This window comes from Rhinolophus ferrumequinum, chromosome 23, assembly GCF_004115265.2.
Source record: "Rhinolophus ferrumequinum isolate MPI-CBG mRhiFer1 chromosome 23, mRhiFer1_v1.p, whole genome shotgun sequence".
Lineage (NCBI taxonomy): Eukaryota > Metazoa > Chordata > Mammalia > Chiroptera > Rhinolophidae > Rhinolophus > Rhinolophus ferrumequinum.
The window spans coordinates 12,822,906-12,842,081 of NC_046306.1; the positions used below are offsets into that span (position 1 = coordinate 12,822,906).

Below are 19,176 nucleotides of genomic sequence, written 5' to 3' on the forward strand. Positions count from 1 at the left end.
TCATGCAACTTCCCTGCATAATAGGGTCTTGTTTAAACACGTCTGTGAACTTGGCTGGATGAGTACAGTTGGGAGATCTAGTGACAGGTGCTAACAAGCATTATCAGGGCTGGCTGCAATACAGGGAGAAGTCATGGATATTTAAAACTACTTTTTGGATTCAGATCTTGGTATGACTGAAGAGCAACAACCGGGCTGAGAACTGGAGGAAGACAGAGCTACGGTGCTGGAAGCTCTTCTCAACTCTGAAACTAGGCCTGCTCACCAAAGTGCTCACCAACTTCACGCCTCACTCCCTCCAGGCCCCCTATCCCTGCCCATACAGTATTCAACTGTGGACAAAAGACAAAGATAAAAGAACGAAAAAAAGTGCAAAGAAGCAGAAGAACAGAAATTTAAAGAGGGAAGAGAAAACCAAACAGTCAAAAATGACAGTGGGAAATAATGTTCAGATTTCAAAATTTAAAAGCCCCGAGCTAGAAGACCCCAAAGACTGAGTACTCCCCACGTGACAGAGAATCTCTGCAGAACAGTATCTTTAAAGGGATCACCCAGGAGACAAATAAGGTCATTTATAAGCTACACGGCCTTTTTTCTTCTTTAGCTCGTGGTTACAAAGAAAACAAATCCCACTACTGAAGCACAAGTCACAAATCAGTAACACATTGCTGAAGGAAAGGGGTTTCAGTCACGTGTGTTAAGTGAGCACTGGACCTTCTCATGGTACCATAACCCAGTTATCTGAAACAAAGAATTTCAATTTCAGGCTTCGAGTTTCCTCAGAGGAAGACACTATGGACATCTGCGGTCATGAACTTTGGAGTGGCAACAGCCCGGACTGGTCAAGTGTCTATAAGCCCTGAACAACAGGCAGAATTACTGTGAATTACCATCAAGCTTGAATGCGAAATGCTAGGTGTCTCACTCCAAGTCCCAGCACCTCAATATAATCTATAACTTTCTGTACAACTTTACAATGAGCTGTATTTCAGTGACTGTTTTGATATCAGATTAAACTTTCCAAAAAGGTACATGTAATTCAGGTCTTTTTTTTTTCTACCAGTAAGAGTTCTGCTTAGTTACAAAACCCAATAATCACAGTGTTCAGTTTTTTTTAAAAAAAATTAAACACACAGTAATCCTGTCAATGTTAATCAAAATCAAACCTTCAGAATGCCGTGGCATTTATGTGACCAATCTGAGTTTGAAATACAAATACCAGCTGTTTATCCCATGGACCATTTTTGCTAGGCTGAGGCTGTGAAAAATCGAAAGTCAACGTACGATTCTTTTTTTTTTTTTATCGCACAAAGGGACGTATGTGGAGGGTACAGAGTGACACTGAACAGATCACGAAGCACGACTGACATTAGTTCTCTCCCTCCCCAGCATCTCCTTCATCTCCCTGGTTTTCCGACGTCCACAGCTGCAAGAGAAAAACAGAGCTATAATCAGAGGAGGGCTACTAAAACTTACTCAGGGAGGTGACCCAGTCTGTGGCATTTTAACTCACTCAACTGTTTAAAATTCTTCCTTTATTACTGCAGACAGTGAGGACTGCAAAGGTCAAAATTTTAGCACTCATTTAGAACCAATTTAACAATTGAAAATTTGAACGTATTTACAAGGCACAAATCCCCTCTTGAGTCTTGGGTAATCATGGATTATTAGGTAGGTGAGCAGACCATAAACCCTCCGAAAGCAGTCCCTGAAATCAGTCGTACTCACAGTGAGATTGTCCCTAAGCAACTGCATGATCAGGGTGCTGTCTTTGTAGGACTCTTCATTCAGTGTGTCCAATTCAGCAATTGCTTCATCAAATGCCTACAACAAAGAGCCATTAGCAAAGAAGTCACAGGTTCTTTGAACCAAGTTAGGCCCATTTTTTCTGCTAACAAGTGAAAATCATTTCTCTTCCTATACAGTACTCTAGCCCTATACAGTACTTCTATACTTCCTACACAGTACTCCTGTACAGTATTATCTTGTTTGTCAGTTGTTTCAGCAAACATATAGTAAATGTTTATAAAGCACCAACCAACAGTGTCAAAAATTCCTAGGTAAGAACTTCACCTAGTAAGTCAGCAGGTATTACTGTTAATACAGCCCATTCATTCTAGGCAAATTCATGTAATTTTTGAATTACCAAAGACATTTCTAGTAATTTTTTTTTTTAAAAAACTAACTCAAAAGGTTATACAAAGGAAAAAGGGAGAAGAGAAATTCACACCACTAAATCTGATTAAGTGATAGAACTTTGAGAATTCATTTCACACACTTTTTCCAAATTAAAATAATTTTAAGTAAAAGTGTGCATGTGGAATAACTACAAACATATACAAAAAAGGGCAGCTGGGTTACCAAAAGAAGATTCGGAGGTAACCCGGAACACGTAGAAAACATGGTCCTATTTCTTTCATTTCCACAGCCACCACTTCAAATCGTAGTACCAGGAACACAAATGTATCACAGAGGCCTACAGCCCAAAGTTCGACAAGAAACAACAAACTACCTTCACCCTGAATTTTCCACAGCCATCCCTAAAAACAGTAACCAAACCACGAAAATAAAAATTAGCAGGCGTTGAGAAGAAATTAAAAGTAATAGGTCTGCATTTATTTCATAAAAGATATACTCCTATCCCCAGAAAATCTTCAAAAAAGTCCAAGACAATGAGTAACATTCAGATAATAAAAACAAGTTAATTAAAAAGCACAAACACTGTTTTACTAGGATCAGAAACCACCGGGGGTGTTGCTCACCGTTTTTGCCAGGCTGCAAGCCTTCTCAGGAGAGTTAAGAATCTCATAGTAAAAGACTGAGAAATTCAGTGCCAGGCCAAGTCGAATTGGGTGTGTCGGCTGCATTTCTTTCTTACTAATTTCAAATGCTTCCTGGTAAGCCTGCTGGGAGTTCGACACAGTGGCTAAAAGATAAAAAACATTAAAGGTTGGGTTCTTTCATAGGCTACATCATACACGGGACCGCTATTAAATTGTTTTACCAAACTAGGCTGGACTAAATGACCTATCAAATGAGGGGTCAGTGTCTCCACCATTTGCTTAACAATCAATTGTTTAATGTTTGTTCTAAGCCAAGTACTATATTAAACGCTTTGGGCGAAAACAAAGTCTATAAAGCAATTAAGAAATACAGAAATAACCTCAAACAAGATAGAACATGGAAAACAATATGCTCTCGTGGAACGATCATGGACTTTGAGACCCAAACTTGAATTCCTAACTCTATTCACTAGGTGTGTGTCTCGGAATAAGTGAAACCCTCCGTGAGCCTTGGCTTCCTTAGCAGAAAAATAGACTCCCACGTAAACTCCTAGGGTTGTGTGTGAATGGAGGAGACTCTACAATACGTGGCACGTAGCAGGCACTTAATAAAGCATAGCTATAATTATCACCATCACAGTAATACATGTATATGATAAAAGACATGCCTCACTATTTACTATGGTGGTTTCATGCTATCAAACTTTTCAAGTTTCACCTCTAAAAAGAGACCCTCAAATAATCCTCAAGATAAAATCTCTTTAAATGCACTGCTGCACCAGCCTTTTCATGCCCTCCCTATCGTCCCCTTACATTATGATGTGTCAGCCCCCATGAGCCCGTCTGTCCCAGGTCAGCACAATGCTGTGGTCTTTTAGATTCTGAGCACTGTGAAGTTAGTGTCTACCATGAACAGACAAAGCAAAAACTGTTAAAATTATTAGGAAGGAAGACTGGCTCCACTACTGGTCAAATTTCTTTTTTACAAAAATGTTACTTACTTTGTTTATTGTCTCCAGATGCCACCTCAGAAAGATATCTAAAATAATCGCCTTTCATTTTCAAGTAGAACACTTTACTTTCTGGTTGTGTAGCATTGGGAATAAGATATTTGTCCAACAGCTCCTAAAAAATGATTCACATTCTGTTAAGAATCTGGAAATATTATTTACAAGATGTTAAAACTATGTTTGAGAGATTCAAGATACTCACTACCACTTCTAAATTTTTTTGAAGATTTAAAAAACCCTATTTTTCATCCAAAGCTTTTATGTGGTTTTTAGCCCAGGTCATAAGAGCAGATGCCTGTTTTCTTCTGATAAAAATCACTTTGACCATCCATAAGGGGTTGATTAAAGTAAAGCCACACAATGGAATGCCACATGGGCCTTAAAAATGACGATGCAAACCTACACTGATAACATGGAAAAGTTCTCAAGTCTCAGTGAAAAAAAGAATGCAGATTATAAATACCACATGAATCCTATTTTAATGTTAAAATATACATGTGTACATGCACAAAAATATGTGAGGGAAAAGTCTGGAAGGATATTTATCACTATGTTAATAATGGTTCTCTAGGTGATAGGATTAGAAATGATTCTTATTTATACTCTTCTGCCTTTTCCTTTAAAAAAAAATTAACTTGTGTTATTAGGGTGGTGCAAAAGTAATTGTGGTTTAAACGGTTTAAAAATAATTGCAAAAAACGCAATTGTTTTTGCACCAACCTAATACTTCTATTAGAGAAAAATAAAACTTTCCATTTTTGGAGGAAAAGGGTAAAAATAGAGCAACACTGCAAAAAACTTAAATTTAGAATCAATCAGACATGGGTAGACATCCCTCCTCTGCCGCTTACTGTCTGTATGACCCTGGACAAATGACCTCATGACCTTGAGCCTCAGTTTCCTCAGCTCTCCAACCGGGAAACATAATAGCCATCCTTTTAGGGTAGTTATGAGGAGAAATGAGCTCACGTACATAAAGTCTTTAACATGTTGCCTGGCACGTAGTAAGCACTCAGAAAGTAGCTACTACTATTATTAATAATAAATTCCTTTAAACATTTATGCTTACAACAAAAGCAGTTCTGAAGGAGTCCAAGCTTCGTATACAGAGCAATATTTTCGAAGAGTTGTTTTAGAATGTGGCATCCTGAAAAACTGGTTAAGAGGCAGTAAGTACCATGCTTTTCTTCACATTCTTTCAGATACTCTTAAAAGCTGGTCTGCATTCTCAGGAATTATGGAACTTTCTTGCCCTCGGAATGCATGCCATACTTCATCTGAATACCAGATGTCCCTAACATTCAGGAATTAGTGCACCATTAACAAACCCCCACATTACCAACAGGCACCAGATTTAGCCATGACATCTTACACCATGAGTTTAACAAAAAGAGCTCAGTGCAAAAGCTTAGTTATCAGGGGATTTCATCAATCAAAGTGAGGAGATGCGAGGACAGTGGTCATTTTAACATCCTTGGCAGACAGACAGGGTGTAACTCCTTATGGGTTAGGTCTGAGGAGACTGATGGCTGATAAGCTTTGCACAGGTTTTCAAAAGAAAGGTGTCATGGACAGTAATTCGGAGAGGCAGCCCAGCAGGGGAGGAGAGAGATCCACAAGTGTGAATTCCTTTTCCCTTCAAAGCAGCCCTCACCGTTCATTTTTACCTGATTTCACCTGGAAGAAAAAGAAAGTTCCCAGTGGGCTCAGGACGTGAGGGAAACACAACAGGCTCATGAGTTGCTCTAGGACATGCACCCCTCCCCACCAACCCAAGATGGTGGCCAGAGGGAAAGCAGTTAGGAATGTATTACCTGACTGAGGCTTCTATACAACAGGAAGGAGGATCCCCAAACCACTGTTGATTTGGCTTTGGAACGCAGGCCCGAACGGACCAACGCGGCTAACTCCCAGACAGAAACAGGACTCTATACTGTGCAGGAATGACTGGGGAGAGGACGCAAGGCAGTTTAGCCTTTTGCTCCTGTTCCCCTACTGGAGATGACATCATCATTCAGACGAATATATAAAGTAGCCTACCTGCAGGTGCACCGGTCTAAATCCTACCTACCTGGATGGACTCAATTTCTAAAGATGGAGGGATGTTGACTAAATGTTCCTGTTTTTCACAGGTCTTTTTGAAGGGAGAGGAAAGTACTCCGTAAGTGATAAGCAACCTCTGTTCGAGTAAGAGGTGAGAAAAATCACATCAGATGCTTAAAAACTAGCTGCAAGTGGTTTGCAGCTTTCCAGGGTATCAGACACCTCTCTCTCATAGGCGGTTTGCGAGTTTGCATTTGTACATTAAATTACTAGTATCTGGAAATCAGTGTTTGAAGGGGAACACTGGCCTCTCACCAGAACGTCGTTGCAGATGTCCTGCAGTTCTGCCTCTATCTTCTCACGGTATTCTTTGCCCATCTGCTGCTTCTTCTCATTCCTCTCTGTTTTCTGTTCAATGCTGGAGATGACGCGCCAGGAGGAACGGCGGGCGCCTACCACGTTCTTGTAGGCGACGGAGAGCAGATTTCTCTCTTCATTGGAGAGTTCGTGGCCCTGCTCCGTGACTGCCTTCATGGCTGCAGCCATGTCATCATAGCGCTCAGCCTGCTCGGCGAGTTTGGCTTTCTGCACCAGCTCACTTTTATCCATGGTCATTCCCTAGAACAAGAGGAAGAGAAAAAGGAGAAAGCAAATGTCAGGCTGCAGGGCCCAGGAAATGCACGTGTGACTCTTCCAAACCATCTGGATAGAAACATGCCTCCATGTGAAACATCTGTTTCCAGAGGCCCTCAACAACCCCACCAGGAATACCTGCAGGCTTAGGTACTTTGGTTCTTTGCCAAGGTCTTTTTATTATTTTGGTCAATTCATTTTCCCAACAGTCCTACAGGGTAGGTATGTTCACACCCGTCCCTTCCTCCTTTTTCTGAGGTGAAGATATGGAGGTTCAGCAAAGGCAAGGAATGTGCCCCGGGCAACACTGACAGGCTATGGTAGAGCCCGGAACTCAAGCTCAAATCTGTCTCTAGAGCTTTTTGTTTTCTTCCACTTCCCTAATCTGCCTCCGCAATATACACACTGCTTCATAACTATTTCTTTAGATACTTATGCTAAATATGCGCCTTTACTTTTTTCAAGAATTGTCTGGTTTTGTCCCCATGGTATATGGCAAAACATCTTAATTGCTTCAATCAATCTTAAAAGATATGACTTAATGTTTTATTTGGCAGTGCCCATCAAGCAGTAGGCACCTAAAAATTAGGCGCCATTTTTACCATTATCTTCTGCAATTTGCTAAATTTGTTTCAAGAACATACTATAACAGAAATGCAGGGCAGGCCGATTTGGCTGTATCTAGCACCAGCTCTGCTACTTACAAGTGGTATAACCTTGGTCAAATAACCTAACCTCTGAGAGCGTAAGTGTGGAACACACTCATATCTTTTGCAGCATACACCAAGTACACAATTAGTGCCTGATGTTTGTATGTAACGCTGTGAATTTCAAAGCGTCTCTACGTCGATTAGGAGATTTATTCCTGACAGCAGCCCATGGAGACTTAGTATACTGTTTTCTTATTCTCCACTAAGGAAACTGAAGCTCTATTCTAATAATAAGCACATCAAAAATATACTTTTCATCATCTTAAAATTACCCACCTTCTCAGTATTGTCTAACTTTCTTGACCATAAAGTCTTTCAGATCAGAACACTATCTCCATCATTAAATAACCCTACTTCATTGTTCATAAAAGTGAGAAGCAGAAAGAAGCCAATGTTCCAGTCTGTAAACTAATTAAAAGTTAGCAGTCACTTAGTGGTCCACTCCAAAGTTCATAAAATAGCACCTGTCCAACTCTACATAGGAAAGATTCCAATTAAGAAAGTACTGGCCAAAAGCCAAGTCAGAGCTAAGCCACCCAGGCAGTATTATAAAAGAGTAATAAGTACAAAGGACCAACACTGCTAAAGGATGCCATGAAACTTTGGCCCCACTAGCCCCCCCAATTAAGATACACCCCGCCTCCTCCCCGTCCCAAACATTAAAAGTTAAATCAGATCTCTCAGAAGAATCCTGACCACTCCTTGGGACCTCCCAAATGTACACGCCCTATTTCTCAAAATAAAACGTGACCTTTTTGGTTTGGGGCCAACTAACAATATTTGCAGCTTCTTTGGGATCACTGCAAGAACTCTTGGAGACTGAGAACCATCATGATATGGTAAGACTGAATACATGCCTAGAAAAATATCCATCTGTTTAAAACACACACACGCACGCACGCACGCACACACACCAAGCAAGCAAAAGCCATAGCTAAGTGTCCTGATGCCTACTGCTTACATAACTTTTGACTTATATAACATAGATTTTGAAGCAGCTAGACCGATTTCAACAGGAAATGGGTTACACAACACCCAGCAGTTTGGCGGAAGGCAGCAGACAACGGAGAAATTAAATTGTTCCTATTTCTACATCTACAATAAACTTCCCATCCGTGATCTTTCCCTAGTTCCACTGCTCAGTCTCTCATTATCTTTAGCCCCCTTCATGCCTTTGCTATCAGACCCACTCTTAAAGCTCTGATCAAGTCACTTCCTGCTCAAAGATTTTTAATGTCCCCGACTGCCAGTAACAGTCAGATTTCCACCGGTCAGTGAAGGCTTTCCTATCTACCTTTCCCAGACTATTCCCCAAACATACCTTTCACAAGTATGTACCTCAGTCGAAACCGTTTTCTTACATATAAAGTATGCTTTTCTGTCTTTGTGTGTCTGCTTACCAAACCACTCCCTCTACCTGGAATGTCTTTTCCCATCTACTCCGCATACAAAATTCTTTCCAAGCACAGCTCAAATACCACCCCCTGCATGAAGCCTTTCGTAAGCTGCTACACCTGAGCTGTCCAATATTAGACAGCCACTAGCCACACGTGGCTAATATCCCATGTTTAAATTGTAATATTTGGCTATGTGGAGTTCAATTTTTAAAAATTATTAAAATTAATTTCACTTGTTTCTTTTTACTTTTTAAACGTTAGCTACCAGAAAAATTTATAATACATGTGACTCGCATTCTATTGGACAGAGCTACTCTAAGCTGAAAACATTCTCACAAAGTATCTATACCTATCTTAAGGTTTTATCACGTCTTGAGTACTAAAATTATTTGTATGTATCTCTTAAGTCCCTTACTACACCATAAACTACTTTAGGGCGTTATCTCCCATAGCACCTTACACACATAGGTATGAATAAAAACATCTACTGAGTGAATGAACAGATCCCAAAATGAAAAGACTAGTAAAACTGCCACTTTGGTCGAGTTCTCTCTTCTCAAATAATTCAAAGCACCTATTCTTCATAAGCACCTTAAATCCTCATTATTCCTTGTACTTTTGGAACCCTACTTCAAAATTACTTAGTCATGCCTCCACCCTTACTCAGTAACTTTCAATGACTCTCTTTTGGCTACTCTATCAAGTCTAAACTCTACCTGGCTTTCAAAGTCCCTCGTAACTTGGCTCCTCCAGACCAGACCTGTTCCATTTTCTCATCCACTATTCTCCAACATGTATCTTTCTCCCAGGCTGGACACCACTGAATACCCTATAAAATTGCTTCTGTACAGTAGCCCTCCCTTATCTGCGGTTTTGCTTTCCACGGTTTCAGTTACCCGCGGTCAACTGCGGTCTCCCTGCCCGCTTGTCACTTAGTAGCCATCTTGGTTATTAGGTTATCAGAGACCACATTCACATAACTTTTATTACAGCATATTGTTATAATAGCTCTATTTTATTATTAGTTACTGTTATTAATTTCTTATTGTGCCTACTTTATAAATTAAACTATCACAAGTATGCATGTATAGGGAAAAACAGTACATACAGGGTTCAGTACTATCTGCGGTTTCAGGAATCTACAGCAGCGCCTTGGAACATGCCCCCCAAGGATAAGGGGGGATTACTATAGTACCCTTCATTTAGATCGGTCTCCTTTTTACTTCCTGCCTATGAAACCTCCATCCATCCGTCTCGGGCTAGAAGGCGTTCCCTGACCACCCCAAGCCCCCACTGATCTACTCTGCCTACGAATCCAAATATACTTGGAGCCCACTACACAGCCTAGGGCATCTTTATGCCCACGTTCTACGTGCTCCATGGCGCAGATGGTGAGTAGTATACCATTTTGCAAACAGTTTCACATGTACATGTTCTCAAAGGAAAGCTTTACATTTGTTTCTCATGTAATGCCTAAAACTGTGCCAGTCAAATAAGCATCTATGATTTTTTTCAACAAATCATTACTGGGAGAAAGAACACAGGCTACGTACATGAGGTTTGGCCAGAAAGGCAACAAGACAATGTGTACCTGCCACTACAATAGCATGTGCGCGTGCAATCTGTCTTCCAGTCTATAAATTGGAGACAATAGCATTTACCTCAGAAGAGGTGCTATCAAGAGGAGGGGCAGGAAATTAAAGAATAGTAAATAAGGAAATTTGTTAAAAAAAATGCATAGTGCAAAACAAATCTGAAGAACTATTAGTCCTCTCGCAGTATCTACATATCCCTGTTTTAGCCTACAAAATGTAAGCTTGGATTTTTTTTTAAAAATATGCAAGCCAGGAGAAGGAAAAGCCAAGTGTAGATTAATCCTGTATAGGAAGTGAATATGGTAAGTTCCTAGATAAGACTCTACCCTTCAATGTCTTCAAAATGGACACAAATGTTAACAGTATTCCTTAGTTCCTAACTGAACTTTCTAGAGATGCCAAGAAGTGATGGTTTATAATCAGGACTTAGTTCTGAGACTTTGAACCGAAGTTCCACCAAGATAAACACCGGCAAGAGTTTTTATTTGCCTCTTAAAAAGCCTTAAGAGACTGCAGTCTCTCATCACCAGGCCTGGCACTAGCAGCACAATCAAGATACCGGAGGAGATGATTTTATTAGCGGCCTGGAAGTCTAACCTGCAGTGGGCCAAGGGACTTCCTTGTGCCCGGCATAGCTCAGGAAGACGCCGACATGCCCCAGGACAGGAATTCTCAAGCACAGCCACCTCATCATGGCTGTCCAGCTGTTGAAGGCCGCGAGAGGCGGCACTTTACGGAAGACAATCTGAATATCCAACAGCAGGGTGGTTAAAAGAGAGAAATGGCCCAAGACCACATGGCCATCAAAAGAAGGGATTTAATGTCAGAGAAGTATTTGCTAAAGATACATAAAGGAGGAAAAAGCTGAATAACAATATTTCATTTCTGTTAAATGTCCCCTAAAGAAAGAACATTAAGAAGAGTAATTCTACTGATACCCATGAAATAATAGGATTTCCTTCAAATAAATAAAACCCTAAATCCGACAGTAAATGCTGAAATGAGAGCATCTATGAAACAACCTAGCCCCTCCTTCTCAATCCTTTGCCTAAGGAGTATTTTTCTAGCCAGGATCAGAATCCTGAGAGGTCATTTCTCAGTGGCCAGAAGCAGACATCCAAGGATAAGGTAAAATTAGAAAATAAAAGACTATCCATTGTGAATCCATATTTTTCTTAAAAAGCATTGCAAAGGAAGAAAACCATTGATAACAACACCTGTGGCTTTTTAGAAGTATTAACTTTCACCTATGTTTTGTTTTCAAGGAAATAAACACCCTCAATTTGAGTTTAATAATTTGTTAGAAGTTTAAAATGAGGATTCTATTATCACATGTCAGCACTACCAAAGCTCTACTATAAAACACATATGATTGGGACCTGTTATTAGGAAAGCTCTACACACAATAAATCTCAGCTTCTAAAAAGAAAATCAGGTATTTTAAAAATAACTTTTCTGAACTTACGGTTTCCTCAAACGCTAAAAGGAGACACTGATAGCTATCAAATAAGATGCTATACATAAAATGGCTAGATAGTGCTGATCAGAGTAAAGGCTCCTAATATTTAAATATCCTTAAACTAGTTCCCAAAAGTGTAATGTATGTAATTCAATGTGTGTTGAAATAACTGTAAATGAAAAAACTATCAGTATTTCCAAGGACTCTTGATTAGTCATTGAGGAGTTCCATGGTAGGAACACGAGAAGACAGCTAAGGGTTACAAAGCTTCTTAGAGAAGTAACCAGGTAGAATTCGAGGAAACAGGTTTAGTTTAAATGTGACTGGGTCCTGACTGGCTTTACTGGTTGGGGGTGGGGGGTGAGGGTGTATACATAGGAGAGAAAGAGGGAACTCTATGTCTCTGTGTAGGCACAGGAAACAGTGGAAGAATAAAGTGCGTGTATGTTTCTCTAGATGAAACAGAAATCAAAGGCCAAGGTGGATAAAGAAATGAGAACAGGTATCAATCTGGAGCAAGGAAACTGACAGGAACATCTTAGAAATCTAGTCCCAAGAGTCCCCATCGATAAGGAATTGATAGTAAATTCTGAATAGCAGTCACAGACGTATCATTCCAGAGAGAGCACCCATAGCACCAGAAAGTCGAAGTTACAGTTCTGGAGTCACTCTGCCGAAGGAAAAACAGGTGCCCAGCTACTGCAGGCGGGACTGCGGAAGTCAGAGGGACCAGGTGGTTAGTGGGTGTTACCCAGAAAAAGAACTCCTGGCTCTTAAAGAAAACTACTCACTGAAAAACGCCCACTCTAAAAATGTCTGTGCCATTCCACACACAAAATTCAGAGTCCTGTAATAAACTTAATTCCATTCAAACATTTGCAGGCTCTTTTGTTAGAAAATAAAACACAGCATGTCTGAAATACAAAGTCATCAGCGCTGACGTCCAGAGAACTGGAATTGTGGAGGGAAAGCGTACTTCTATTTGAAATCCCTTCCCTCCTTCAAATCAGTTGTTGACTATCATTGTTATGTCCAATTAGCCCAATTTAAAGCGAAAACTATGGAGGTGGTAAGTGATATGCTCAAGGTCACACAATGTGAATCAATAGCAGATATGACAATACATTGATCTCTTGGCTTTACGTGATCAATCTAAAAAGACAATAGGCTAATTCTGATCCATCAAGACAGCCCAATTGGTCGACCTTGTGAATGGGGTTCAAAAGCTTTGGGCCCACCAACGTAATGGGAGTGCCCCATTACCAGTACCACACCCCAACTCCACAGGTTACCTCATCTCTGTCTGTCTTCTTATGCATTAAGTAGACAAATCTACTTAAGGTTCTTGTAAGGAACAAATACATTTGTTCATGATGCAAAACATTTAGCAGCACAGCCTCTGCACCCTGTAAGCAGTCAATGGCAGCCGTACTATACTGCACACACGTCTAACAAATGGTCAGCCAGTGAAGGGACACTTACTACCTACCTCATTTCTTTTCAATCCAGATGGCTTTCTTCTAATTTAAAGACTTTTAAAAGGTACATGTTAACTTCCCTATGCCTAGTTCTAAATGAGCAGTTATCACAGTTTACTGTAAAGGCCTTTGTCGGCTCCCACACTGGATTGTGAGCTTCAGGAAGGAGCCCAGACTTATCTGTGGGTGCCCCTCATGTAGCACAATGCCTGCCACGCTGAATATGAAATTGTTTGATCAACTGATGCACTTTTTTAAGGAAGTGAATAGGCTGTTATTTCCTACGTGGATAGAGGTAGATAGACCACATCTGGCCTATAAAATACAGTCTATATTTATATGGTCTTACACTACTTTCATTCTTTTTTTAAAATTAAATTTACTGTGATAACCTTGGTTAATAACATTACGTAAGTTTCAGGTGTACACTTTTATAATATACCATCTGTATATTCCATTGTGTGCCCACCACCCAAAGTCTATGTCCTTCTGTCACCATGTATTTGACCCCCTTTACTCTCTTCATCTTACCCCCACTCCTCTTCCCCTGTGGAAACCACCACACTGTTGTCTGTATCTATGAATTGTTTGTTCGTTTGTTGCTTTTTATTTTTTTAAAAAAAGCCATCTCAGCCCCAATCAGGAGACAACACCGTACGTTTTGACTGTTTCTCAGCTACCAATTGTTTTATTTACAGATTCAAACAGAGCTTCAACAAGCCCATGGAATACTTTCTGTCCATCTCCTCTATTCTAAAGTCCAATCAGTTAGCTATACAAAAAGTTATGCTGGCTGAATGGTTTAGTAACAACAAAAATCCATCACTTATGGTCTGCCTAAATGTGCAAAGCACTAAGGGTTTATATCCACTCATTTAATCCTGAGCATCCTAGGAGGTAGGTATCATTGTCCCCTTTTATAGATGCCAAGAGTAACTTACCCAGGGTCACACAGGTATATTTGGTACACGCTCTCTGCGGCACTCACACTATTCCTAAAGAGTAATTATGATTCTCAATGCTTACTAAGGAAAAAACAGAATGGACAATTTTTTTGAAGATTTATAAAAGTTATTACAGTGAGGTTTGAGAACTGGCCTTTATTTATCTAGCTTTAAAAACCAAAATCAAATCAAGCAGTTAAAAACAGCGTATGTCCAAAACTTACTGGACTGTCAAACAAGCTTTAAGGTAAGGTTTGCGGACAAACAGTAACAATGGCCAAGGCTCACAACTACTTTATTGTCGCCTCCAAGCTCTGTCCTGGTCAAGGCCATTCAGAAATAACTTTTATTGTTGGGTCTCTTAAGGAAAACAATGAAATAAACTAACCAATACAGGAACAAACTTACATAATAGAGGAATGGCCAGATTAAAAATAAGTCATCTCACTGACTTGAAGTCAGCTGGGAATGACTTGTTCTCTTGGGGCCGCCAATCAATTTCATCATTGTAAGTATTACAAATATATAATGATATCTATATTACATCTTTTAGCAGAGAAAGCAGTAAGATGATTTGATGATTGGCTTTGAGCATATACATCACAAAATACAAAGTACTTCCTTCCTAAGTATTCCCCTTAGAAAAATTCCCTGCAAATCCAACTGTGTTAGTTTCTCCATCACGACATATATATACCAGGACCATATTCAAGTGGAGACCAAGATAGTTCTAAACCTTAAAAGTTACCATTATACAATTAATTTCTTGCCCTCTATTTAGTATGAATTGTCATCTCTCCCTAGAAAAATGTAGGAACCCAGAAACTTAAAAGTTCCTTTACAAGTAAATTTTAGTTCATTCTCTAAGGTACTGATCCTCATTTAAAGGAAAACTGCTCAGTTTGATGCCACTGAAAGAGCAGGCAGCATGATAGGATGTTAGAATTTAGAATTTTTTCTCTCCTTATGTAGACATATTCCTTATCTCCTCCTCCCTAACATAATATAATCTAAAACTCCACATAAAAGGTCGTATGATAAATAATAATTATTAACGGCGGTCCTGACTAAATCCTATTAGATGAAGAACCTAGGATTGGAGAAATCAAACAGCGTGCCATAAAGTAGTGAAGAACTTTCTCCCTAGTATGAAGCAAATACTAGAAAACCTGGGTCTTTCATAAGTAGTATCATCCCTACAAGCCAGAATGAATATATTCTCCCCCAATAAATTACATTCTATTTTCAAAAATAACCAAAATTCCTGTTCAAACACATTTATTTTAAAAAGACACATGTAAAGAAAAATTAAGGATGAAATGAAATCTTCACACAAAAGATATACACATGTTGTTTTACTACGAGTAGAAATCTATCTTTAGAGCCAGACTGCCTGCTTTTGATTCCTGATTCCAGCACTTACCGTTGCTGTGTGTATATCCCTAAGAAAATTATTTAACTTCTCTGTGCTTTGGTTTATTCATCTGTAAAATGGGGCTAACAGTACATACCTATCATTGCTTGTTATGAAGGGTTATTAATATGTGTAAAGTATTTAGAACACAGCTTGGCACATAGTGAGCAACATAAGTGGTAGCTATTAGTATTATAAACTAATTGCTTGATGCAACCTCCTCAGTTGGCGAATAAATCACAAATGGATAGACTCTATATGTGTTCATACTATATAGCATATATGCATATATCTTATCTATACATGTATATGTACACCCATTTATATGGTCAAATAACCTTTACACAACACCTAGTACACAGCCCATATCCTTATTTGATTACTGAGTTTCCCACAAGAATTCATTAAAGGCCATTACCATTTGCATGAGAAAATGGGCTCAGAAAGACTAGAGATGCTATACACAAAATACGGTTCTATAATAATACTCTGTCATTTTTTAAAAAAGCAACATGCGTACACAGAGGAGTTGGGTCTCATCAGAATGCAACTGGAGGAAAAAACAAAGCCATTAATGGTAAACTCTGTGATTAAAAAACAAAATCAAAAGCTTATATTTAACAATTTCCAGTTTGTAAAAAGGCTTCATACAATATAGATAGAGAAAGAAGAACCAGAGATTAGGCAGCATGCTCAAAATCACACAGCTAGAAAATGCTGCAGGCAAGACCTGAATCAAATTGATCTGACTCCAAGTCTAGTGCTCTTTCTGCTTGTATATCCACAGCCAAATGGGCAAAACGCACTTTTTGCAGTGGCCCAAAAATCTGGAGATTCTGCCTTGGGAACTAGCATCATGGGAATTTGCTCAGCCTGGTTTTCTGGAGGTTGCCTCCCTGATCAAGAGATCCAATTCTAAAATGGCTTCAACATAACACAAGCACTGCATCATGGGAAACACACAGAAGATTATAGGGTAGGAGCCATACCATACTCCAGGGACTGACAGTCCATAAATATTTACTACTGATGAATGAAGACATTCAGTCTGAAAACCAGGTGTGTGTGGTCTAGGCCAAATCACCTCACTTCCCACAAAGACTCCATCTGTAAGATGGGTGAATGGTTTCTTATCTCATGGAAAGTAGGGGCCAGGAAAATAATTCAGCATTTGCTACTGGATTATTAGCCTTCTATTTTGAAGACTACCCATAAAATTCTAATTTGAGTCCAGTGAAACAGACAGATTTTACTCTCACCATCTTGTGTGCTGCTAAGGACATAGAGCCAAGAAAAATGAGGGTTCAGGCAAGTGAGACACAATTCCTAAATAAGAAATGGGGTTCACTGAAAGTGTTCAAGGAGAAAAATCACTACAAACTAAATAACACTTTTACATTTCTAACGGGAAAATGCAAAAAGCTGCGTGACCATGTGTCCTGTTCTATAAACTGCATGTGTGTGGTTTCATATGAACAACTGAAGACAATGAGAAATGCAGACAATTTTTATATTCTCACAAATGCTTCGTCTTTCTGTTCAGGCTCTTGCTGCCACCTAATTTGCTGTGTTCATAACATCATCTTTCCAAATTCCATCTCCCACACATAGCAAGTCAAACCAGAGCCTGATGCTTGCTATCTAGCCTTACCAAAGTGAAAAGCAGTGACAGCAAGGACAAGAGACATGGATTTTTACAGAAAGGTTGGCAAATTGTCTTACCAATACTGCCACCTTTGAAAACCCCATTGCATCGGAGTTCTCCATTTGCAATAGACGAAGATGTACTCATCTTAGGTAGAAAAGGGGTCCAAATCACTCCTACTCTTCCCCACCACCAGAGAGGCCATCAGGGCAAATTTCAGTCCTAAAAACATACTAACACACAGCATGAGGGAATTTGGGGCGAGGACACAAAAGACTCTGGCATTAATGACGGTAGATACCGTGGGAAGATACTCGGTACTCAGCCTTTTACATTTTTTCTCCTGGGGATCCGGCCTGACTCAGTAACCGGTTCCAACAAATGCATTTTCTTGATTCAAACCTCAACCCTAGACTTCCCAGGGAACCTCGGATTCTGCCAGGCTCAAAAACCAGCGAACGATGATGAAATAAATGGCTTTACTGCAAAGTGGGAGGGGGTTTGCTTTCTGCTCTCTCCCAAGGTTAAACCCCTTACCCATCCAGGGAGAGTGAAGCAGGAGCAGTGGGCCTCGAGAACTCGTCGGCCTTTGGTTCAATTTTAATTGCTGGAAGCCAGAAAGTAATAAGCAGGGGTGACAGGGCTGAAAAGGTCGGATCTCCGCGCCCGAGGAGCAGGGAGGGGTCGCGCGGGGATCGAAACTGGGCAGTGAGGGAGGGCCTGAGGTCCGCGGCTGGAAGCCCATTCCCGCCCGGTACGGAGCCGCACCCCGCCCGCCGGGCAGGGCCGCAGGCGGCGAGGGCGGCCCGGGCCTCTCCGAGAGCGAAGGGCCCGGCCCCGGAAATAGGGAGGGGCCGCGGCGAGACCAGGCCCGCGCCGCAGGCGGCCGCGCGGGGCCTAGAAGGCCGTGCGCGCGACCCTAGAAGCCCACCCGCGGGGTCGCCCTGGTGGTCGTCGCCGCCGCCGGGGAGGGGGGGAGCTTTGGCCTTGAGCCCCCGGGGGCCACGGGCGGACCCCGCGCCGCACTCACCGTGGGAGGGCTGCAGGGGGCAAAGACGCTTGCGAGAGGAGCTCCGAGCGCGGTGACCGCTTTCTTCCCAGGCCCACTCCTCAAGCGGCAGCGGTAGCGGCGGCAGCGGCGGCGGCAGCTGCAGTGGCGGCGGCAGCAGGCACCCCGGCTCCGGAATCGGCGGCGGCGGTGGCGGCAGCTCCACTTCCGCTCCGGTCACCACTTCCGCTCCGTCCCGAGCTCCGCCCCGCCCCTGCGCCTTCTCCTCATTGGGCGAGCGGGGCACGGGGTTGCCCCGGCCGCGTGAGAGGGGCGCTGACAGAGGGTGGAGGAAGCGGAGCAGGGGACCTGGATGCGGCTGCCGCCGGAGGGCGGAGGGCCGGGGCCCCGAGCAAGGAGGAGGCGGGCGGTGGGGGACGGAAATGGGGGCGGGGGAGCGGAAAGAGGAGGTAGGAGGAGAGGGGGCGGGTGGGGGGAGGGTCAAGAACTGGGATGTGCTGGAACGAGGAAGACTGGGCGAGGTTTGGGGTGGGGCGGGCCTGAGGCCCACTCTGTTTAGGCTAAACCTCGAGAGGGCCAGGCCCAAAGATTCCGAGGTCATCGGTTCCCACCCCACCCTAGAAGTAATCGCCATGGGGTTAGAGGTTGAGGTCAGTCCCCTTTTGCGCTGTCCTTTGGAAATACTGGATCTAGGGATGGACAGAAATTGCTCATTCCTAAATTTTTGCTTAATCCTGTCTTCAGTCCTTCAAGGTACTAATCATTTCCTCTTTTTTGGACTGAAGAGGCCATGAGGATCGAAGGTCTTTTTCCCTTTTTTTAAGCCTGTGTTGATAATCTCGTAATTGAACACCCCCCTTTCGAGCTCCTAGAGGAAATTTAAGGAAAGGAAACAGGCCCCCACAGCCCCCACTCGCATGACTGCACTCACCGTTATCAACATTGATCTGTTTCTTCCAAGGCAGTTGACTCTTAAACACAGTTCTTCAAAATGCCTCTCACCTGCTCGCCCTCCCTTTCATTCATTCTTTCAATAAATATTTATTGAGCAGGCTG

At 41.7% G+C, this 19,176-nt stretch overlaps 1 protein-coding gene across 1 annotated transcript; it reads right to left on the reverse strand.

The window, feature by feature from the left end:
- Positions 1 to 1,119: 1,119 nt before the first annotated feature.
- Positions 1,120 to 18,359, reverse strand: YWHAB (tyrosine 3-monooxygenase/tryptophan 5-monooxygenase activation protein beta). The gene is made up of 6 exons (XM_033094194.1): positions 18,142 to 18,359; positions 6,152 to 6,454; positions 3,785 to 3,908; positions 2,763 to 2,926; positions 1,729 to 1,824; positions 1,120 to 1,426 (listed from the first exon to the last, which is right to left on the reverse strand). Exons 2-6 carry the CDS (start codon positions 6,449 to 6,451, stop codon positions 1,370 to 1,372), a joined length of 741 nt encoding a protein of 246 aa, XP_032950085.1. The 5' UTR covers positions 6,452 to 6,454; positions 18,142 to 18,359; the 3' UTR covers positions 1,120 to 1,369.
- Positions 18,360 to 19,176: the final 817 nt, after the last annotated feature.

Excerpts from the sequence above, each read along its gene's own strand:
- YWHAB (XM_033094194.1), bottom strand. The coding sequence starts at position 6,451 with ATGACCATGGATAAAAGTGAGCTGGTGCAGAAAGCCAAACTCGCCGAG. Across the intron at positions 2,927-3,784 it reads ATCTGGAGACAATAAACAAA|CCACTGTGTCGAACTCCCAG; the intron begins GTAAGTAACATT and ends TTTATCTTTTAG. Across the intron at positions 1,427-1,728 it reads TGCTTAGGGACAATCTCACT|CTGTGGACGTCGGAAAACCA; the intron begins GTGAGTACGACT and ends TTTCTCTTGCAG.